The sequence below is a fragment of the Sus scrofa genome, chromosome 2, assembly GCF_000003025.6.
Source record: "Sus scrofa isolate TJ Tabasco breed Duroc chromosome 2, Sscrofa11.1, whole genome shotgun sequence".
NCBI classification, from domain to species: Eukaryota; Metazoa; Chordata; class Mammalia; order Artiodactyla; family Suidae; genus Sus; species Sus scrofa.
Window position 1 is genome coordinate 79263190 of NC_010444.4, and position 21415 is coordinate 79284604.

At 56.4% G+C, this 21415-nt stretch overlaps 1 protein-coding gene across 2 annotated transcripts in view; it reads left to right on the forward strand.

The window, feature by feature from the left end:
* ADAMTS2 (ADAM metallopeptidase with thrombospondin type 1 motif 2) overlaps positions 1 to 21415 on the forward strand; it is a 223979-nt gene that overhangs the window by 80289 nt on the left and 122275 nt on the right. For both annotated transcript variants that reach the window (XM_021084334.1, XM_003123651.6), the window contains one exon: positions 394 to 553. In XM_021084334.1, the coding sequence (XP_020939993.1) occupies positions 394 to 553 (160 nt within the window). The remainder of the gene's footprint in view (positions 1 to 393; positions 554 to 21415) is intronic.

Here is a 21415-nt window from a genome sequence, read left to right on the forward strand (position 1 = left end):
TGGGTCTAACTGAACATCGCTACAGCAGATTCATTCCCCTGGCTGACAGTTTTGGCCTTTGCCTTGGACTTTGGGCTCTTGGGGCTGGGGGGGTGAGGAGAGGATGACCCAGGCAAGAACCCCTTCCTCAGACAGAGTTCACCACTGCCCCCTGGTTCTGGCTCTGGTGGCAGGAAGTGGAGGTTCTGGAATGATGAGGCCTCTAGGGCCACCTGTTCGTGCCCTCCCCATGCTGGGGTTCAAGTCTGGCACCCAGCTGGAGGTCTGGGCAGGGTTCCCTGGGTCCTGCTCAGCCAGGTGGGCGGTCCTGCCCTCTGGGACCCTCCTTGCTGCTTCCCTGCCTTGGGTCTGCTGTGTGCTGGGAATTTGAACCATCTCCTCTTCACCCTGCAGGCTGGCCTGATCCGTATGGACGAGGAGGAGTTCTTCATTGAGCCCCTGGAGAAAGGGCTGGCGGAGAAGGAGGCCGAGCAGGGCCGCGTGCATGTGGTGTATCGCCGGCCGCCCACCTCCAGACCCCCTCCTCTGGGGGGACCACAGGCCCTGGACACAGGTAAGGCTGCTGCAGCAGGGAGGATAATTGCATGGCGAACCCTGAATGTCCCCCCTGGGGACATTTCTATAGGCCTGATCCTAGGCCAAGGCTGAGACCCGCCCTTGCTGACAACATAGCACAGTGGGTTTGCTGGGATCCTGCGGTGGGGACCTCTGCTCTGGGCGCATGTGGGCCATAGCCTGTAGGTCTGAGATCTCTACAGCAGGCAATAAGAGCTGCCTGAGGGCCTTACCTTCTGCTGCTCTAGGGCCGGCAAGTGTCGGGGAGCAGGGGAGGCGCGCTCCAGCCTCAATCCTGAGCCCATTGTCTCCAAGCCCCCGCCTCCCCCAACAGCCTCTTTCCCCTGCGTCTGCACTGCGCTTTCCCTGCAGTGGTGACCGCCTCTCCCTGGCTGCTCACAGAGAAAGACCCTTTGGCCCCATTCTGACAGACAGATGGGCACCACTCCCTCTGGGAAACAGCCAGATGTGGGAGGGGAGGAGAGGGCTCCATCAAGCCCCTGAAGATGCTCCCAGCAGCCTCGGCAGCCTGTGCACAGACTCAGTTGGTTTCATCTTTTCAACTTTGAACCAGGGCCCAGGAGTTTGGAAGGAGCTGCCAGGCAGGCAGTGCAACCTCCCAGAGCCCCCCAGGGGGTCAGACCCGCCCTCAGCCCCAGCCTCCCTAGAGTCCTCAGGATCTCAGTCCCGGTTGCAGTGAGGCCAGCTCAAGGTCTGGCCATGGTCCAGGCTGGCCTCACGGTGCCCAGGCTCCATGCCTGGCTCTTACGAGGAAGGCTCAGCCCTCAGTTTCTGGTTCTGGATCCCTGGCTTTGCTCAGCCACGGCAGGTGGCAGCAGGCAGGGCACAGAGGCCTGGGTCTTGACTCCGGCTCATCTGCATGTTTACAGGGAGCCCAGCTGTGCTGTGATTAGCCAAGACACCCCCTTGGCCCCAGGCAGCCTGGGCTCATTTATTTTAGGTCTCCCTGAGTTTCCAGCTGACAGATAAATTGGGTGCAGCCTGGCAGGGCACCATTCTAATTTCAAGGAATGGTGTCAGGTACCTTCGCAAAGGAATTGTTCCATCAGGAAGCCCAGGGCTCTCTAGAGCCGATCAATATTTCTGGCTGCCCCGTCTTCCCAGGTGATGAATCACAGTCCTTCTGGGCTGCCGAGCACCAGTGGGAGGGGAGGAGGAGTGCAGGCTCTGCCCGTCCCGCCTTCCCCAGCTTCACCGTCTCCTGCTCCTGCCCTCGAGCTTTTCTGCATGGGGAGGAACGGAGAGAGTAACCCCATCGGTTGAGGGCAGGAGTGAAAATGGGGCCAGGGACGTGCCCCAGACCAGGGATCTGGGCCCTGACGTTGCTCCTGGCTGGCTGTCTGCCCTTGGGCAAGTTTAAGTCTCTGGCCTCTGCCTTCTCACCTGTCAGAGGGAAGGGAAATACCTATGCCGGAGTTCCTGTGGTGGCTCAGCAGGTTAAGGATCTGGCATTGTCTCTGAGAGGATGTGGGTGTGATCCCTGGCCTCGCTCAATGGGTTAAGGATACGGTGTTGCCACAAGCTGCAGTGAAGATCGCAGGTGTGGCTCAGATCTGGCGTTGCTGTGGCTGTCGTGTATGTTGGCAGCTGCAGCTCTGATTCGACCCCTAGCCTGGGGACCTCCATATGCTGCAGGTGCGGCCCTAAAAAGACAGAAAGAAATAGAAATGCCCGTGCCCTAGAGGGCTGAAGGCCTGGTCACTTTGGGCTTGGTGCTTCTGGGCTGGCCTCTACTGGAAGATTCAAGGGGATCCCCCTGGGGACCTCACTCGGGTGAAGATGGAGCTTGCACTGTGAGACTCCAGGTACCCTGGGCCATGCTGCCAATCCCAGATTCCTCATGGTACCTGCTTCCTGAACACGGCAGTGCTCCCCTATGGCCGGGCCGGCCAGGCCTTCCTTTCTGTTGGTCTTTTGGCATCTTCTTTTGAATCCTGCCCCCCACCCCCTCATCGGCCTCTCTTTGGTGAGAGCTTGGAACTCAGAACACAGGAAAACATTTCACACTCAGAATAAGTCCAGAAACCATTGACCTTAGAAGATTCTGGAGAAGGCCAGCTGCCAGGATCTGGGGCTGAGGCTACACTGAAATGGGGGAGTAGAAGCCGGTCCCCGGCTGCACGCCAGGCCTCGTTCCCAGGCTGGGATGTGTGGGCTCAGGGCTGCGGACTGAGGGCAATAGGTCTAGGCCACAGGCCCAGAGTCTGGCGCCGAGCCTCCTTTCTTGACATCCCTGCCCAGTGTCAGCATGACCCTGTGTCGGTGACTCGTCCGCAGAGAGCACGTTTCTCCCCTCGTGGGCCTGGTTATTCCCGCTGGGCCCAGGGCTCAGGCCCACTCACTGGCTGGAGGCGGTCCAGACACATTGTATGCTGGGGCTGCTCTGCGGGCCTGTGGGGACCTCAGAGGGCCCTGCTCTCCGTCAGCCCCAGGCCTCATCAGGGCCCGCAGTGGCAGCTGGGAGGTGTGTAAAAGCAGCATCTTGGTCTGGGCGTGTTTGCTCCGTGCTCGCTCCTGCAAGAGGATCCAGTCTCTGGCGCAGAACACCAGGTCCTCTGCGCAAAAGGCTTTCAATGTGTGTGTGTTTGGGGGGGGCAGGGGGTACAAGCTAGGGAACCCTAGGGAACACTTTCCTCTGGTGAATTCTGATGGGAACCCTGATGTAGTATCAGTGTGGGTCCAACCAGAGCAGGCAGGGTGCTGACTGAAGCTTCGTCCTGTCCCCGCATCGCAACAGAGGCAGGTTTGAAAGGCCCTGGCTGTTTATGGATGGACAGCGGATATAATGGGCCCTCTGACAAGGAGGAAGGGGCATTATCCTTCCCAGGCTTCCTGGTCTGGGAGTTTGGCATCTGGCTGGGTGTGGGTGTGAGAATAGGGTTGGGGTGCCCGCAGGGGTTGGTGTGGGGGTGGGAGTGAGTACGGGGGTGTGGGGGTGCCAGGGAGGAGGTTGCTGGGGTGGGGTGGCGTGCCTGTGGGCTGTCCCACGCATATTCTCTGGGGCAGCGATGCACCTTGCTGTTGTCCTGCTTCCCTGAGCAGCTAATAGACTTCCAGGAGGGATCACTGGGCTCATGGAGCCACGGAGCATCGTTGTCACTAACGGTCTCCATTGTCTGAGGTCAGCAGCTGGGTTCCGGGCTTCCTGGGGACATGGATGGAAAATGAAGGTTTTAGCAAGTCTTCTAGGACTCAGGTTAGGGGTGGGGGGTGGGCACAGCGCAGCTTAGCATGGAACGGTGTCACCCTGGGGCCCTGGGGGAGGGTATTGGGGTGGGCAAGGGACTGAGGGAGGTGAGGGTGACTTTCCCCACTCACTAGCCTTGCAGGTATGGCAGAAGCATCTCTGCTTGGCTCTGCTGGCCCTGGGAACCTGGCTGGGCCAGGAGAGCGGAGCTCCAAGGCCAGGGTGCCAGGGTGGCCTTTTGGAGCAAGGTGGTTCAGGCATCTCCAGGCTTCCTCTGGGCTGGATCTTTCTCAGCACCCTGAGCCCGCTCTCAGCCCTCCCCCAGAGCCAGCCCATGCCCAGGGCAATATGTTGGGTGCTGTGCCAGGTAACATCAGCCCCTCTGGTGTTTGCACGTGAGCGGGTGCTTGCACGTTGTGTTTGCGTTTGCACACAAGCATGGACAGAGCCTCACTCTGAGTTCTGGGCTCCTGCCTGAGCCCTGTCCTGGCTGCCATCTGTCCACCTTGTCTGGGGTTGCTGAGGGGAAGCCAGGGCCAGCGTGGGCGGGATGAGGAGCCCCGGTCTAGCTCGGAAGCCCTGCTCAGAGCTTGCGCTGGCTGAGCCTGGCATGTCACGTGCCTCCGAGTCTCAGGCTGCTGTGATGCATTACCACCAACCGGATGGCTTAAAGCAACAGCAGTTCATTCTCTCGTAGTTCTGGAGGGTGACAGTCTGAAATCAGTGTCACTGGGCTGAAATCAAGGCGTTGGCGGGGCTATGTTCCTTCCGGAGGCTCTAGGGGAATCTGTCACTTGTCTCTCCCAGTTTCTGGTGGCTTCCAGCATTGCTTGACCTGAGGCCGCATCACTTCAGTCTCCGCCTTCATGTCACCTCCTCCTCTTCTGTGTGGTCAGCCTCCCTCTGCCTCCCTCTCATAAGGGTGCATGGGATTGAGTTTGAGGTTCACCCAGATAATCCAGGATGATCGCCACAGCTCAAGATCCGTCATCTAATCACATCTACAAAGTCCTGTTTTGCCAAATAAGATTCACAGGTTCCAGGGATCAGGACCGGGTGTCTTTGGGGGCCCCCATTGAGTCTATACAGGAAGTGATGCAGGGATCTTTCCCACCCAGTGGGGACCTTCCCAGAACCCCAACTTTAGCTCCCCTTGGGTCAAGTGCTGGGCATGTGGTCTCTGTGTCAGGCGCATGGTGCCATTTGTAGGAAGTCCTGCCATTAAGACAAGGGCTGCAAACTCAGAAGCCTGCAGGGCCTGGCAGGCAGAGCCAGTGAACACAGTGGCAGAGTATAAGAGAAAGAATTACAGAGTTCCTGTTGTGGCTCATGGTAACAAACCTAACTAGTATCCATGAGGATGCAGGTTCGTCCCCTGGCCTTGCTCAGTGGGTTAAGGATAGAGCATAGCCACGAGCTGCGGTGTAGGTTGCAGATGCAGCTCGGATCCAGTGTTGCTGTGGCTGCAGTGTAGGCTGGCAGCTGCAGCTCCCATTCGACCCCGAGCCTGGGAACCTCCAAATGCCACAGGTGCAGCCCTAAAAAGAAAAATAAAATATTTAAAAATTTAAAAAAGAAAAAGAATTATACCCACCTTTGACCTGCCTTTAACTTTCCTGCTTTTGATATGAACAGGGGCACAATGACTATGTCTCTGCTTAAAGTGGAAACAGCAGCATGAGTGCAGGGGCACACAGCGTCTGACCCTGGCCTCGCTGTGGTTACAGGACAGACAGGAACCCTGATCCACAGGGGCAGCCCCTCCTCAGTGACTCTGACGGAGACCTGGTGGGAGTGTGGGCCTGGGATGGCCCGTCTTTCTACTGTCAAGAAAATCTGGACATCAGAACTTTTATGTGAACTCTCCTGAGTTTAAAGTGTTGTTTCAAATTTCTGAAATGTGCCATACCGGCCCCAGAAAACACAATCCCCATTGGCCACCCGTGCTCTGTGAGATGCAGAGGCGAAGTATCCTTTGCCGCCCCCCTCCCCAGGTCCCCTGTAGTTCCTGGGGAAGGGCTTTGGCACATAGGAGGGGCTGTGAGTTCCTGCTAGGCAGTGGTTCTGTCCCTCGTCCCTCGAGCTGCTGGGCTGCGGTGCCTCCCGCCCCGCCTTGCACTGAAGGAAGAGAAGTCAGACAGCTCAGTGCCTGTGACCTTGGCTGCCTCTTCCTCGGAAACGGCCAGTGCCAAGCCTCTGCTCGCTGCTGTCAGGCTGCGGCGTCCTCCCTGGCGGGCAGAGGAGGCACGCTGCCCTGGGGAGCGCTCTGCCCTGCTGCTGCCAAGGGAAGCCTGTGAGGAGAGAGAGGACGGGGTGCCAGGGCTGCGTGGCTCTTCCACGTGGCCAAGCATGGCCGGCCGGCACCGTCTCCACCCGGTGGCCGATGGCCCTTCCTCCCCTCCTGACCTGCTGGTGTCTCTGCCCCGTCCCGCTGCCTTGAGCCGTGTCATTTTCCAGGCTGCTGAGGAGCCAGGAGGGAAGCACGTGGCAGGCACTCGGGGCTCTGGAAGGCCGGACTGATAGCAGCTGCTGACCGCGATGTTCTAGAGCCGCATCCTGTGTGGCAGGCAGTGGGCGGGCAGGGCAGGGGCCTGCAGATAGCTCTGCGTTTTAGCCAGCCAGCTCTGGTCCAGACTGGAGGCAAGGAGGCCAGAGAAATGTGCAGGGAGAGTGTGGCCCTTTTAGGACCGACCACAGGTGGGAGACGGGCGAGGCTCCGCGTCATGGTGGGTAGACCCCCAGGCCTACCCTGGTGACCCAGTGGGTGTGAGTCACAAGGGAAAGGCCCAGCCACGGGTGAGGCCTGGTGGGGAGTGAGGGGTGGATAACAGGGCAGGGGATATGGAAGCCAGCCAGACTGGGGAGGCTCACTGCGCTGTGGCGATTGATGTCTGACTTGGTGTCCTTTGCCACTGTAACAAGTTACCACAGACTTGGGGGCCCACAACAACACAGATTTATCCTCGTACAGTTCTGGAGGTCAGAAGTCCAAAATGGGTTTTAAGGGGCTAAGATCAAGGTGTCAGCAGGGCTGATTCCCTCTGGGGGCTTGAGAGGGGAATCTGTTCCTTGCCTCTCCCAGCTTCTGGTGGCTGCCCGCATTCCTTGATGTGTGGCAGCATCACTCCAGTCTCTGCTTTGTGGTCACTGTGACTTTTCTTTCTCTGTAGTTAGATTTCTCTCTCTCCTCTCTCTCTCTCTTTTTTTTTTTTTTTTTTTTATCATTTTTATTTATTTATTTTTTGGCTGTGCCTGCAGCATGCAGAAGTTCCCGGCATGGAGACTGAACTCGTGCCACAGCACTGACAACCCCAGATCCTTAACTGCTAGGCCACCAGGGAACTCTGTCTCTCTCTTATTGGGACATTTGTGATTATCGTTTGGATAATCCAGGAGAAGCTTCTCATTTCAGAACCCTTAACTGAATCCCATCTGCAAAATCTCTTTAGCCATAAAAGGCTATACTCACGGGTTCTGGGGATTGGGATGTGACATCCTGAGGGCCATGATTCAGCCTATATGATATCAAAGTGTTGAAGCCTGAGATCATGGTGGAAATGGGAGAGAGGCTCTTGGCAGGCTTTGTACCCTGGGAGCCCCAGACCTGGCCAGTGTCCAAGTGCTGGGGCCTCCGTCTGTGTCCCCAACCCAGGCACTTCCTGAGCCAATTGCTGAAGCCTGGGGCCTGGCCTGACAGTCTCAGGTGGTGACCCAGTGGCTCTCCCACTGAACTTAGCCTGTGCCCTGACCAGCCGCTGTTGCCAGCTCACTGAATTGCAGCTGAAAGTCTGGTCATCTTGGTGCTTGATGCCCAGGGGCCCTCTCAGTTCCTCCTCTTGGTTCCACCCCTGGGCTGTGCCTGCCGCTTGGGGACCCAAGGAAACCAAGGGAGAAGCACTGATTGTGAAACCCGAGGCCGCTGGCCCAGATCCGGGAGGCGTGTTTCAGAGCTGAGCGCATCCTTGGCAGAGGCCTTGGTGCTCCCGCTACTCTGCGGCCGGCCCCCTGGACAGCTGTTGGAGATGCCAGTGCGGTGATGTGGCCTTATGCCGGGGGAGGTGGGCGGGGCCTGTGCTGGGACAGCCCAGGCAGCACAGTCTCCCAGGCCTGGTGTTGTCTGGGGTCAGACTTAGGAGGCCACTCCAGAGCTGTCGGCTGAGCTGGGGGCTTTTTGCCTGGAGTCTGCAGCTCGAAGGCCCTGCCTGGTGGTCTGTGAAGACAGAGTGATGCCTGCAGCCAGGCAAGGGCTCGGGCCCACATCATCCTGCAGCAGAGACCTGCCCGGCGTGACCCCCACTTTTCCTGCTGCCCTGATGGTCTGTGATTGGCACTCGGCCTGGCTGGCGTGGACAACCCACAAGCTCAGCTCTTCCCCTTAGACATAAATTAATGATCCCTGGGTCTCTGGCCTGCCCTCCCCTTCCTCCCTCCTCCTGTGTTTGTGTGGGATCTGGTTCAGGATGGAGCTGGCCCAGGAAGGACCTGGCTCTTTGCTGGAGCACCATTAACAGAAGACGAATGTGACCAGGGATGGCGATCTTGGCCTTGGCCTGGCTGTGGCCTCAGGTGCAGGGGCCGGTTCTCAGAGGAGCCACCTCAGCACATCAGCAGCTGCTCCCGGCATGGAGGCTGGGGGCAGTTTGGCATCGGGGTCAAGTGTACCTGCCTTGGCAGCATACCCAGCCCCATCAGGTCTTGGTTTCCTCTGAAATGGCATAATGTCGCAGGGGCTGCTAATCCTCGTCCCATCCTTGGCATGGTGCCTGCTCCCTGCTTGTTGTGACACGTGCTTAAGATCCCGGGCTGTTTGTCTCCCGCCCTGAGGTCCTCTCTGCCCTGGCTGCCCCTTGTGGGAGGTCCTTTCTTTCCCAGACAAAATTAACTGACTATCTTTCTTTCCTGCCTTTGGTGTGTGGAGCAAATGTCCCCCAAAGAGCTTGCTGTTGGCACACAGTAACCACGCCTGGCTTCCAGATAACACGTGGTCTCAGGAGCGAAGCTGGGCTTTGCTCTGGGTGCGTCTGGAGTTGCATTAGCAAGAATGGTGTGCCTGCTTGTCGCATCAGTCATGGGCTCCACAAGCCTGCTCTTTGCAGGTCCCCAGCACAGAGGGACGTGATGTTACCAGGGGCGACTTTACACATCTGTGGCATTTGTGCTTCGGAGGTGTCAGCCAGCCTCCCAGGGGCGGGAGCAGCTGGGCCCTGAACATCGCTTGGGACTCAGACAAGGCTCCCTCCACACCCGCGGTACCCCCTTGGGACAGTTATAAAAGAAATGTGGGCTTCCTACATGCTGCATCTGTATGATGGGGGACGGAGGGATAGGTGTCCCACGGCAGGTTCCTCTGATCTCGGAGAGACAGCAGTGAGCGATGGCTTGAAGCAAGATCTTAATTCCCTGCTCAGGAATTGAACCTGGGCAGCCTGGAGGAAAACCAGGAATCCTAGCCGCTAGACTCCCAGGGGCTAGACGCTAAAAGCAGAATTGCCCTGATTCTCGCCCCCAACCACCCCGTTGAAAGCAAGAATGTTTTAAGGAGGCGAAAACTGTAATAAACAGATATAATGTTTATTATTTTGGACACAGGGAAGCAGTTTAGAAACCAAACAGCACACTCAGAGAAATGGGGCACCCCCGCCAGTGGGGAGCATGCCAGAGGAGTGATTTAAGTCACTTACACAGGGGTGTTTCGTCCCTGTCTTTATTTTCCTTCGGCCAATTGCCTTGGTTTATTTCTCATACCTGACCAGACCCAAGGCTTTCCCAGATATGCGTGGACACCTTTGGCCAAGAGGGATTCCAGAGCGAGGGCCTATGAGAAGGTTACCAGGACTTATGGCCTGGTGCGCCCTCCCTTTCTGACCCTGTGGGGTCTTCCTGCACCTGTGCAGTCGGGGTCTCCCTGACCCCCGAGGATGGGAAGTTTGTGATCTCTTGATCTTTCATCCTAGCAGGGCTTGGCTCCCCTCTGCCCCAGTCATTATCATTGTTCAAAGTGTCCACAGAATGCAAAGTCCAGTTATTTACCTCATTCCTATTGTGATTTCTACCTTGAAGTAGAAACAGGTGGCTGGTGGTAATGTCTATCCTGGATCCTACCTGTCTCCTGGCACAAAAAGTATAAACAGGGGAGTTGCCGTTGTAGCACAGTAGAAATGAATCTGACTGGTATCCATGAGGACGCAGGTTCAATTCCTGACCCTGCTTAGTGGCTCAGTGGGTTAAGGACCCGGTGTTGCCATGAGCCATGGTATAGGTTGCAGTTGTGGCTTGGATTCCGTGTTGCTGCGGCTGTGGTGTAGGCTGGCAGCTGTAGCTCCGATTCAACCCCTGGCATGGGAGCTTCCATATGCCGCAGGTGCAGCCCTAAAAAAGCAAGAAAAGAAAGTATAAACAGGAGGCTACTTGTAAATGTCTAGCCTGGAACCCATCTATCTCCTGCCTCACCTGGACAGAGGCCTCTTGCTGAAGCAGAGGGGCCTGTTGACAGGTGAGGGGTACTGGGTCCCAGCATCAGGGGGACATAGCGGAGACAGCTCTAGGTGCCTATTAGAGGGGAGAGAAGCCCCTTCCCAAGAAGCAGTGAGGCTGAGCATAGCTCAGAAGCTGGGTTCGGGCCTGAGGTCCAAACTCTGCCATTTTGTACCAGCTGGAGGGCTCTGACCGAGGCCTGCATCCCCTCAGAATTCTCCGCAGGTCGGCAAACACTCCAGCCAGCTCCAAGCCTGAAGTGTTTAATATAAAAATTTCCAATTTCCCTTGACCCATTTCTCTTCCAAACTAATACCAAGCAGTGCTGTGCACTCGGCCCTGAAGGCACCCTGAGCTGGGAAAGGTCACACAATGAGACGGAAGTGTTGGCGTCTGGCTCCCTCGCTCTCCCGCTCAGGTGGGATTTTCCTCTCCCTCAGCCTGGCCCCCTCTCATGCACACACACATACTTGCTTGCACATGTGTTTGGAACCTGGGCGGGATTCCTGAGTTGGGGATGTTTTCCCCAGAGCTCTTGACCTGGCTCCACTGGCCTGAGCTCCGTCCCAAGGTGTGGGCTCTACCCTGACCTGGAGCAAGGCCTCAGGGGATGTGACTGGCGCTGATGGGAGGACCCGGCGGCAGAGTCCAGCTGGGGAATCTTTCTAGGAGGGATGAAGGCGCAAACTTGGGGTGAGGTCAGAGCTCGGGTGAGAGCTTGCGGGACAGCACAGGAATGGGGGGCATCCGGGGCCAAGGCCTGGTGGAGGAGGTAGCCTGGGAGCTGGGCCTGCAGGGGAAGGAGGATGGGGCTGATCTGGGCTGGAAGGGACCGGGCGCCCAGTGATGTTCCCAGTCACAGGGGAGTGATGAGCATAGCAGCTGTATTTGATGGGACCCTGAGGCTCAGAGCAGGCACCTGGCCCGCTGCCGCACGTTTGTTCTCCTTCCCTCATTCGTTCATGCATTCAGTACGTTCTTACCGTGTGTCCTCCTGTGTCTGGGGCTGGATTGGTGCCGGGGGTATGTTGGGGATTGAACCAGATGAAGTCCCGGCTCTTGTGAAGATCAGTGGCCGGCAGGAAAGACACAATGAATCAGTGCCGCAGAGAGCGTTAAGGTCATGAACAAAGCAAAATCTGGGACAGCGTAGATGGAGTCGGGGGGCGGGGGGGTAGGGGGGAGTCTCCTGATCAGAGACGAGATGCACCTGGCTGGTGGGAAGACCCTCCCTGGGAGACTGTTCCAGACAGAGGGGACAGCAGATGCAGAGACACTTGGCACTTGCTGAGGTGGAAGTCACCCCCATGTGACCAAGGGGCAGAAAGCAGGTCACGTGCCTGGAGCCAAGGAAGTAATGGAGGTGGAGGGGACTGAGTTGTGTTGAGTCTTGCAGCAAGGCCAGGTCTGAGTCTCCAAGCAGTGGGAAGCTTTTGCGGGGCTCTCGGTGGGGAGAGTGGCTGCAGGTGCAGGGAGGTCCATGGGGGACCCTGGGTGGTCCTGGTGGCCAATGACAGATGGCCAGGTGGATGCGTTCAGAAAGCCTTTGGAGGTAGGACTCACTACACGTGGGTGTGACAGAAGGATCCAGGATGGCTCCTGGCTTTAGAAAGGCCTGAGCCACTGGGAGGATGGTGGGTGGTTGCGACACAGCCTGAGATGGGGATGCTGGGGGAGGAGAGGCAGGTCAGGTGACCCGTTCCTCTGACTTCAGAGCTGCGCCCCTTCCCCTGTTCCTTGCTGCCCTGACTCAGAGGAAGGGATTTCCCAGGAGAGATGGTGCTGGCCACGGGCCAAGGCCATTTGGATTTCGGACTCTTGTTGGGGGACAGGGACCCAGACTTGACCCCACAGGTGGCCAGGCTCTGCGCTATGCTCACAGCGCCTCTTGTCCTGGGAGGCAGAGGCCCTGCTCTATAAGACGGGGTGGCCGGGCACTTCGTAAGGTGGCAGGTCCCTTGGATGTACATGCGTCCTGGCCTCTGTAGCAGACCAGGTCCTCCTTCCCCAGCCTGCCACTTTGGAGAGGGGGCCTGAAGCTGCTGGGATAGATGGAAGCTTTGTGAGAACATGCACGGTGGGCTGTGTGCCTGCTTCTCAGACCTTCCAGGCAGAGGTTTGGGGTCCACCCAGTCGGCTGGAGGCAGCGCTGACCAGCTGCTCACACAGCTGCTGCCGGGATGGCGGTAACGCCCTACCCTTGTGCAGCCTCTCTTGGAGTTTGGGTTTGAGGACCTCCTAGCAGGGGGCCTCGGTCCTTCTCCTCTGAATGGATGCCTGCGGCATACCCTGCAGGGTATGGCCTAAGCCAGCCTTGGCACCCTTGAGCCGTGGCTCTTAAGCAGCCATCAGGGAGTTCTTGCTCTGGGACCCAAATAATTATGGAATCCAAGCTCATGACAGACTCACAACTCAGGCAAAGCAGGACGGGTTTCCAACCGCAGCTCCCAGTATCTCCATGTTCTCACCAGCACAGGGGCTCTGTCGGCGGGTATTTTGCAGATCCAGCGGCGAAGCAGCGCTGCCTTTTGCTTTAATTGGTGCTGCTCTGAGGGCCGGCAAGGCCGAGCAATCTCTCCGAGTTTGATTACTTTGTACGTCTCATCTTCCTGTTTAAGTCCTTTGCCTGTTCGTCTCCTGGGGTCTTTTATATTGGGATAAGCCCTTTATCTGCTTTAGATATCGACTTTCTGTCATGTTTGATACAAGCCTTTTCCCCAGGCTGTAGTTCCCCTTTCCTTTTCAGTTTTGTTCATTTTTGTTGCACAAAAGCTGGTCTTTCCATGGCCCCGTCTGTGGGTGATTCTTTTCCTGCCCCTGTAGCTGTCGGTGCTTTGGGCGCATGCGTCTTGATCGAGGATCTGTGTGAGGATGGGCGCCCTGCATCTGTGGGTCAATTAATCATCTCCCAGGCAGAGAACCGGGCCCAGGAGTACAGCTGTCTGAGCAACAGTGAAAGTACCAGGTAGAGGAGAAGCAGCATCGGTGAGCTCACCTGTGCAGGTAGCATGAGAGCGCTGCAGGTTCATCATCTTATGGGTTCTTGTAATGACTCCCTGGGCTTGGTTAGTGCCATCACTGTGCCCTCTTTACAGACTGAGGTGCCAGCGGTCAGAGCTCATGAGATGTAGAGTCATGGAGTTCTCGTTGTGGTTCAGTGGTTAACAAATCCAACTAGTATCCATGAGGATGCGGGTTCGATCCCTGGGTCGCTCAATGAGTTAAGGATCCGGTGTTGTAGGCAGCAGCTACAGCTCAGATTCAGCCCCTAGCCTGGGAACCTCCATATGCCAAGAATGCAGCCCTAAAAAGACCAAAAAAAAAAAAAGTTGTAGAGTCACCACTGAAGCCAGGCTGTCAACCCTGGCGTGGGGCAGGGAGGAACAGGCTGGGACTCAGGGCTGCCTGGCCCCCTGTGCTCGTCCACCCCTGGAGCTGGGGCCGCATCTGAAGGCTGACCATCCTTGGGACACCTGGGGCCTTCAGAGCATCCAGGTTCTGCCTACTGGATGCAGAAACTGAGGCCCAGTGAGAATGAATCAGAAAGTATCTCTCATTTAGCACATCAGCTGTGGGAAGAGTCTTTTGCTTGCTGTGCAATTCCCAGCATCGGGTGAGGAGACTGGCACACAGTTGGTGCTTAAGTAGCCATGACAAAGAAAGAATGAATGTAACTGCCTGGAAAGCCTGGCCACACGGCCCTCATTCCTGGGGAAGCAGTCGTCCCTGGCAGCGTTTGAGGGCTTGCCATCGAAGCCTACTTTGATTGTTACAACAGCTTTTACAGTCCTGGCTGCAAATTCTTGGGTTCATGCTGGGGCCCCAGGCCCCCTGGGGTGCTAGGTGATCCTGGGCTTTTACCACTGCATTGGGGAGACCAGCCAGGCAGCAGTGCATGGGGACCAGGTGAAGGCTGGCCTAGCTGTACCCAGCACACTCTGGCTACCATTCAAAGTCCGTGCTGTTGTCTTTGACCGTAAAGTGGAAACCATATCCCCTATACTCACTTGTTCAATTTATTCAACTGATATTTACTGATGGCGCACACTGGGCCTGGCTCTGAACCCTGGGAACAAGACAGACCCAACACCTCCAACCCCGACACCGTATGGCTCACGGTGAACTGGGCAGGGGCAGGGGCAAGGGCGGTCTGCAAATGCTTGCACAGTTAGAAACAGTGGGAAATGCCAACGAAGTCACCACACAGCACCTGGAGGTTGGAGTTGAGCTCTGCAGTGGGGATGGCAGTTCACTAGGAGAGGAGGGGCGGGGGCGGCAGGGGCGAGCATCCTGAGGGGAGTGGACTTGGCCTGTTTGGGGTTCTAGCAGGAGGGGCCAGGTGAGGGCTGAGGGGTCTGAGGGGCAGATAGTGGTGGGCTGTCTTGGGGTGTGGGGGGGTGGTGTTATAAGTGGAGAAGAGATATGGCCTGGTTTCTCTGGAGGAAGGTGAGAGGGGAAGAGGCCGGGAGCCAGGAGGGGGCTGCTGCCGTGGGCCCTGGAAGAGACTACGGACAGGGCGAGGTGGCCATGGGAGTGGACAGGCATGGCCAGATGCAGCGTGGATAGAGCAGCAAGGACGTTGGGGTCCTGTTAGGTAGTCCCCACAGCGGTCAGAGGAGGAAGCTGCCCACTGGGCAGACACACATTTCCATCCAGGCTCACCCCAGGGTCAGGGGTGAACTCCTAGCCAGGCCCCTCCCATCTCTACCTCTGCACGCCGCCCCCCACCCCCCAGCCCTGTAGACCCAGGGAGGGCACACTTGCTGGAATCATCTTCGTGTGTCTGGGATTTTTTTTCTTTTTTTGGTCTTTTTAGGGCCATGCCCACGGCACATGGAGATTCCTAGGCTAAGGGTTGAATCGGAGCTGTAGCCACCAGCCTACACCAGAGCCACAGCAACAGAGGATCTGAGCTGTGTCCGCAGCCTACACCACAGCTCACGGCAATGCCGGATCCTTAACCCACTGAGCGAGGCCAGGGAACGAACCTGCATCCTCATGGATACCAGTCGGATTTGTTAACCACTGAGCCACGACGGGAACTCCTGGGATTTTTTTTTAAGGCTTCTATTCAGATCAATCTGGACTCATGTTTGGGAGAAAAAGTGCCACCTGTAGATTCCCAGCTAAGGAGAGATGCTGCCTGGGGCTCAGAGCTTTTCTCTGGCAGGGGCTCTGTGGGATGTGCACAGGGCCGCCTGCACCTTTATCACCTTCTTTATCCTCGGTGCTTTGACATTTTGTGGACAGGGGGCAGGGGCTGCCTAGGCACAGGGAGACAAGTGGGCATGGCAGGTGATGGTGTTGAGAGAACAGAGAGCTGGGGCACCAGACCAGTCCGCTGATGGCCAGCTGGGAGAAGGACCACAGGCTGCCCCAGGACCTCCAGACCCCCTAGGCATGAGCCCCCAGGGATCTGGGAGGAGTGGGACTCAGGCGGTCAAGTTGACTGAAGTTCGGTAGAGCTCATTCCGGAGTGATGGCTTGCTCAGCGCCACCCATCCACCTAACTCAAAGCTACCATTTTGGGCAGCTACAGGCTGAAGTGTGGGCATGGTGTGCCCAGTGCCCAGGCTTAAGAGAGGCAGAACTGGGTGGGCAGCAACACAGACCCCTGCCCCAGGATGGGCCAGAACCCTTAAGGACGGGAGCCCATCTCCTTGCCGCCTTGCCCAGAGCCCGGGGCCAGGTGTCCCCGGAGGGCAGCGAGGGGCATATTTCTGCAGGGGTCTCCGATGCCAGCATCCATGGAATACAGGCCAATGTGAGGTCAGCCTCAGGGGGATTCCGATTTCTCAAGAGAAGCCGGAAATTGTGATTTTATGTAAAATCTTTTCATTTTCAAATGTTGGCAGCTAATTCAAAATTTTCAAAAGTCACGTATGGCCAGCAGCGGGGACAAGAGGGTCATAGGACGGCTTCAGTGCCCGGGGACCCCAGCCCACAGCAATACCCTTGGTGGCTGGGACTGTGCTCTCAATGTGGCCGGCACTGCCACGGAGTTGAAATGCACTTCAGAGGAATTTTTATTTTCCTTTCGGGAACATTGTGAGAGATCTTTCCAGCGGTTCCGTTTCTGTGAGGAGGGATCTGCGGTCGTCGTGTTTTTCTTGGAGGCTGGTGGGGAAGCCCATCTGCAGAGCATTAGCGGGAAGAGCGCTCCATCCAGGCCTCCAGACAGAGTCTGGGTGGGGTGGCCGTTTGGTTGGGATCGACCCCCAGACCCCTGGAGATGGGCGCCCTGCCCACCCAGCGCTGGGGCCGCCTCCCCACCGGCCAGGCTGGACGGGGCTGGGACACAGACCCTGTGCTTATTCTCTCTGGATGCCAAGTCCAGGGGCCTGAGGTCGTGCCTCCCAGCAAGCTCGTCGCCTCTCGGGGTCCCTGCAGCTTGGGGAGCAGAGGTCCATGTAGGTGTAGGTGCCGGAGGAGTCTGGTCAGATGTCTGGGGCCTGTGCTGTGGGCTGTGTCCCAGAAACTATTTCCATTCTTGGCAAAGTTACCAGTAGGACAAAACTGGGCTTGTCCTTGTCCTGGGACCTTGGACAGGGAGGAACACAAGTTCTTCACACACTGAGAAGAGGATCTGCCTTGGGCCACCTCAGAAAATCCCATTTGGGCCGTTGATGACAGAGACGGCAGGGGCCAGGGGCCAAGGCCCCTTCTCTTGGCGTCCTCAGTTCCTGGAATGTGTGGGTGCTCGCCAAGGGCTGTGGCAGCCCAGAATGGGGTGAGGGAGCCGAGGGACTTAGCGTGGTCCTGGCTTGCTGGCCCCTTCTCTGTCCTGGCCTCCATTTCCCCATTCATACAATCGGGGCGGGGGCGGGGCGGGGGGGGACGCTGAAGCCAGCTCACTGGCTGTATGCCCACAACCCACCCCCCACCCACATGTTTTATTGGACTCACACAATGTCTTCCAAAACTGTGAGCGTACACTTAACAGTCAGGAGGTCTTGGAGTTCCTGTTGTGGTGTGGCGGAAACGAATCTGACTAGGAACCATGAGGTTGCAGGTTCAATCCCTGGCCTTTCTTTGTGGGTTAAGGATCCAGCATTGCCGTGAGCTGTGGTGTAGGTTGCAGACATGGCTCAGATCCTGTGCTGCTTTGGCTGTGGTATAGGCCGGTGGCTGCAGCTCCAATTCGACCCCTAACCTGGGAACCTCCGTGTGCCGCAGGAGCGGCCCTAAAAAGACCAAAAAAAAAGTCAGGAGGTTTCACATCAAAGTCTCAATTGTCAGTTTCTCAGAAGGCCCCGAAACCCTGAAGGACAGTACTAAGAGGGAGGTACCAGACCTCTTCCCCCCTCTAGTTCCTGTCTGCCCCCCTCCCGCACTCTAGCCCTGTCTGCACTGCTTGGCAACACAGAGACTCCAGGACCAAGATGACCTCTGGTGGATAGTGATACACACACAAACTGTCTGTCTCTCCCACACGCGTGTGCACACACATGCACTGAGCAGACACATCTACATTTTCTTGGAACGAACCTTGTGACCCTGATGGGTTTCCCAGGTCCCTTTCCCTTTGGGCCTCCAAGGCCCGAGAAAGGGGTCACAGGACCAGACAACCTGGGACATGAGGTCTCACTGTGCCCTGGGCCCTCAGCCTGAGTGTGAGGCATCTGTGCTTCCTCCTGAAGGGTCTCCGGGGCTGCAGGGCTCTGAGGACAGACCCTCTGGGGCTTCCTTGGGAAGGACAACCTCAGAGGGTACACACTGGGGTGTGCACAGGCCAAACTGTACAGGGGGCAGTGACGGGGAACTGATGTGTGACTTGCCGAAGCGTGTGTGTGGGGATGGAGGGGGTGCCCACCAGATTGGCCTGGAAGCATCTGTGCCCCCTTGGTGGGGCTGGTGGCCTAGTGGGTGGAAGGTGCCCACGTGTTCCAAGGTTGCACTCTGCACACAGGCCCCAGCAGCCTAGCCCCACATCTGCTCCCTATGGGTGCTGGCAAGAGTCTGGCCTCTTGTAACATTAGCATTTGTATCATGTGTGGCTCCTGCAGAGGCTGAGGGCCAACCCCAAGGGAACACAGTGGTTTTCCCACCTGCTGTGCATTGAGAGGAGGTGAAATGGGCCCCAGGCCCACTGGCTTGGAGCCGACCCTGCCTAGGGATTTGCCAGCCTGCTCTGAGCTTGGACCTGGCTGGCTCTCAGGAGAGAGGACAGAAGTGGGAGGGGGCTCCAAGGCTGAATGGTGGGAAGGTCTGATCTCACCGATGGATGGATAGAGGGAAGGTGGGGGAAGAGGTTGATCAAAATCCAGCCCACTCTCAGACCCCGAGACTGCATCAGTCCCACCCCGTCACCTCTCCCCAGCTCCATACCCACACCCCAAATACTGTCCTGGAGGTTTTCACCAGGTGGCTGTGGGGCTCTGATCTTGGTCAGGTTCAAATCCAAGCCCTGATTCCAAGCTGTTAAACAGTCCCCTGCTTCCTCCTCTGACTCTGGTGGTGGCCTGCCTCCTTACTCTGAGTTACTGTGGATTCCTGGCAACACCAGGCCTGCACTGCTCCCCCTCGTGGCTCTAACAGGTGGGCACTGAGGGGCCCTGGGGGGGGGCGGCATGTGCCCCTTTCTCAGTCCCCACCATTTCCACCGACTTCCCGGCGCAGAGTCCAGGGTTCGGGATCCTTCCTCACTGTGCTCTGTTGTCTTTCTTTTAAGCCAGATGTATCTCTGCGTCTTTGGTGGCACCACAAGTTGATACGGGACAGCCGGGCCGGAGGGTCTGGGAAAGGGAGTGTGTGCGAGCCTCGGTGGCTTAGAGAGTATTCTTAGGGCTTGATTTGCAGTCCTCTGGCAGGTGTCACTCTTTTCTGTCTTCCCTGAACTCCTGTTAGTATTCAAGTTTCTGCCCCCCCCCTTTTATTTTTTATTTTTATTTATTTAAATTTTCATTTATTTTTTAAACTTTTTTAGGATCACATGTGCAGCATGTGAAAGTTCTCAGGCTAGGGTTCAAATCGGAGCTGCAGCCACCAGCCTACGCCACAGCCACAGCAATGCGGGATCCGAGCCGCGTCTTCAACCTACACCACAGCTCATGGCAACACCGGATCCTTAACCCACTGAGCGAGGCCAGGGATCACACCCGCAACCTCATGGTTCCTAGTCAGTTTTGTTCCCACTGAGCCACAAGGGGAAATCCCCATCCCCCCCTTTTTAAACATAGAATTCATGTAACATAAGATTCACCATTTTAACCATTTAAAAATGTATAATCCAGTGGTTTTTAAAATATTCAGAGCCTTGGGCAACCATCAGTACCATCTAGTTCCAGAACATTTTCATCCCCCCAGATGGAAACCCTGTACCCACTAGCAGTCACTCTCCATCTCCCCCCGCCTGCCCAGCCCCTGGCAACTATTAATCCACTTCCTGTCTCTCTGGATCTGCCTGTTCTGGACACTTCATATAAATGGACTCAACAACATGTGGCCCTCTGGGTCTGGCTTTACGCCTCGTCTTTTGAATAATCTGTTTTGCTGGCGTGCAAGCCCATCGTTCACCCCCGTGGTCCTTCCATGCACATGGCGACTCGATCTTGGCCCTTGTGGGTCAGTCTCTGAGGCCCTTCTGCGAACCATGCTTTGTCTTCTAGAGGCTCACACCTGTGACCCTGACCGCTCTTCAGGCTTCCGGCGGGGGCCTCGGACCTGCGTCCTGGCTCTCTCTTTTGGCTTGCCTGTGAACGTGACCAGCTTTGTTGGTTCCAGGTGCTCCCCAGAAACAGGCATGAAGGGGCTTTATTGATTTCTCCAGAAAACATTTTGTTTAAGGCTCTATATGTACATTTTCTAGGCCAGTCCCTAGGAGGGTGTGTGGTCCCAGGGCCCCTCTTCACAGGAATATCAGGTGCCCGGGGATATGCATGTAGAACACCACTGATACCACTGCTGTTGCTGCAAATCCACAAAGTAGCACCAGTAGCAGAAGGAAGGCCCTTCTGAGCCTGGGTTCAGAGCCTGCCTGCATCCAACATGCCTAAAATAGGCAGAAACTTGCATTTGTGACACAGTAGGGAGCAGTGGGGTCTGTGGTAAAAAAAAAAAAATTCAGCGTGTTTCCACCAAAGGGGTGGCCTCCTCCACACTCCTGAAATAAGCTCTGTATTGACACTGAAGTGGCACTTGAGCTTCCTGCCAAGAAGACATGCTCGCACTGGCACAGATCTGCTCTGGAGAAGCTTTAAACTGGGAAAGGGGGGATCTTAGAAATCACAGCACCAACCCCCACAGCACCCCCATTCCCAAAGAGAAAATACCAAAACCAGGAGCATCCCCTCCATGGAGACCCGCCTCATGCTCACCTTCAGATCTGGAGCTGGCGTGGATGTGTATGCACCTGTGGCCACAGGCTGCAGCCGGGCCCTGCCGGCTAACACAACCATGGGAAGGTGCGTTAGAGAAAAGGGGGTACATTTTTCCAAGAAGAGTTAGAAAGGGCCACAGAACTCCCCCTATATATGTGTCAGAATAATAGAGGAATATGGGAAAAACAAGTCTGAATTGGTCAAGTAAATGTAAATGGATTAAACTCAGCCGTTCAAAAAATAAATAAACTCACCAGTTCAAAGACAGATATGTCATATTAGAGAAACCAAATCAAACCCCCAAATCTAAACTCCAGCTATGGGAGTTCCCGTTGTGGCTCAGGGGGTTAAGGACCCAATGTTGTATCTGAGAGGACCGGGGTTTGATCCCTGGCCTCACTCTGTGTGTTGAGGATCCAGTGTTGCCGCAAGCCACAAGTTTGGGATCTGGCGTTGCTGTGGCTGTGGTGGAGGCCAGCAGCTGCAGCTCCAGTTTTACCCCTAGCCTGGGAATGTCCATATGCAGCAGTTTCAGCCATTAAAAAAAATTAAAAAAAAAAAAAAGAATAAAATCCAGCTACGTGCTATCACCAGAGATACGACTAAAGTGCAGAGGCAGGAAAAGGTTGAAAGACAAAAGATGGAAACAGAAATACCAGGCAGCCAAAGGCAGGCCACTGCCATGGCATCAATCTCAGACTCAGCGGACTCGAGGCGTTGTCTGGGAAAGATGGGTCACCATCTAATGAGGACAGGTTCATTTCCCCAGGATGACAGAACGGTTCTAAAGGTTCACTCATTCAATAAAGCAGCCTCAATATATTTGATGTAAATGCTGTTAGAAATAGAGGAATTGACA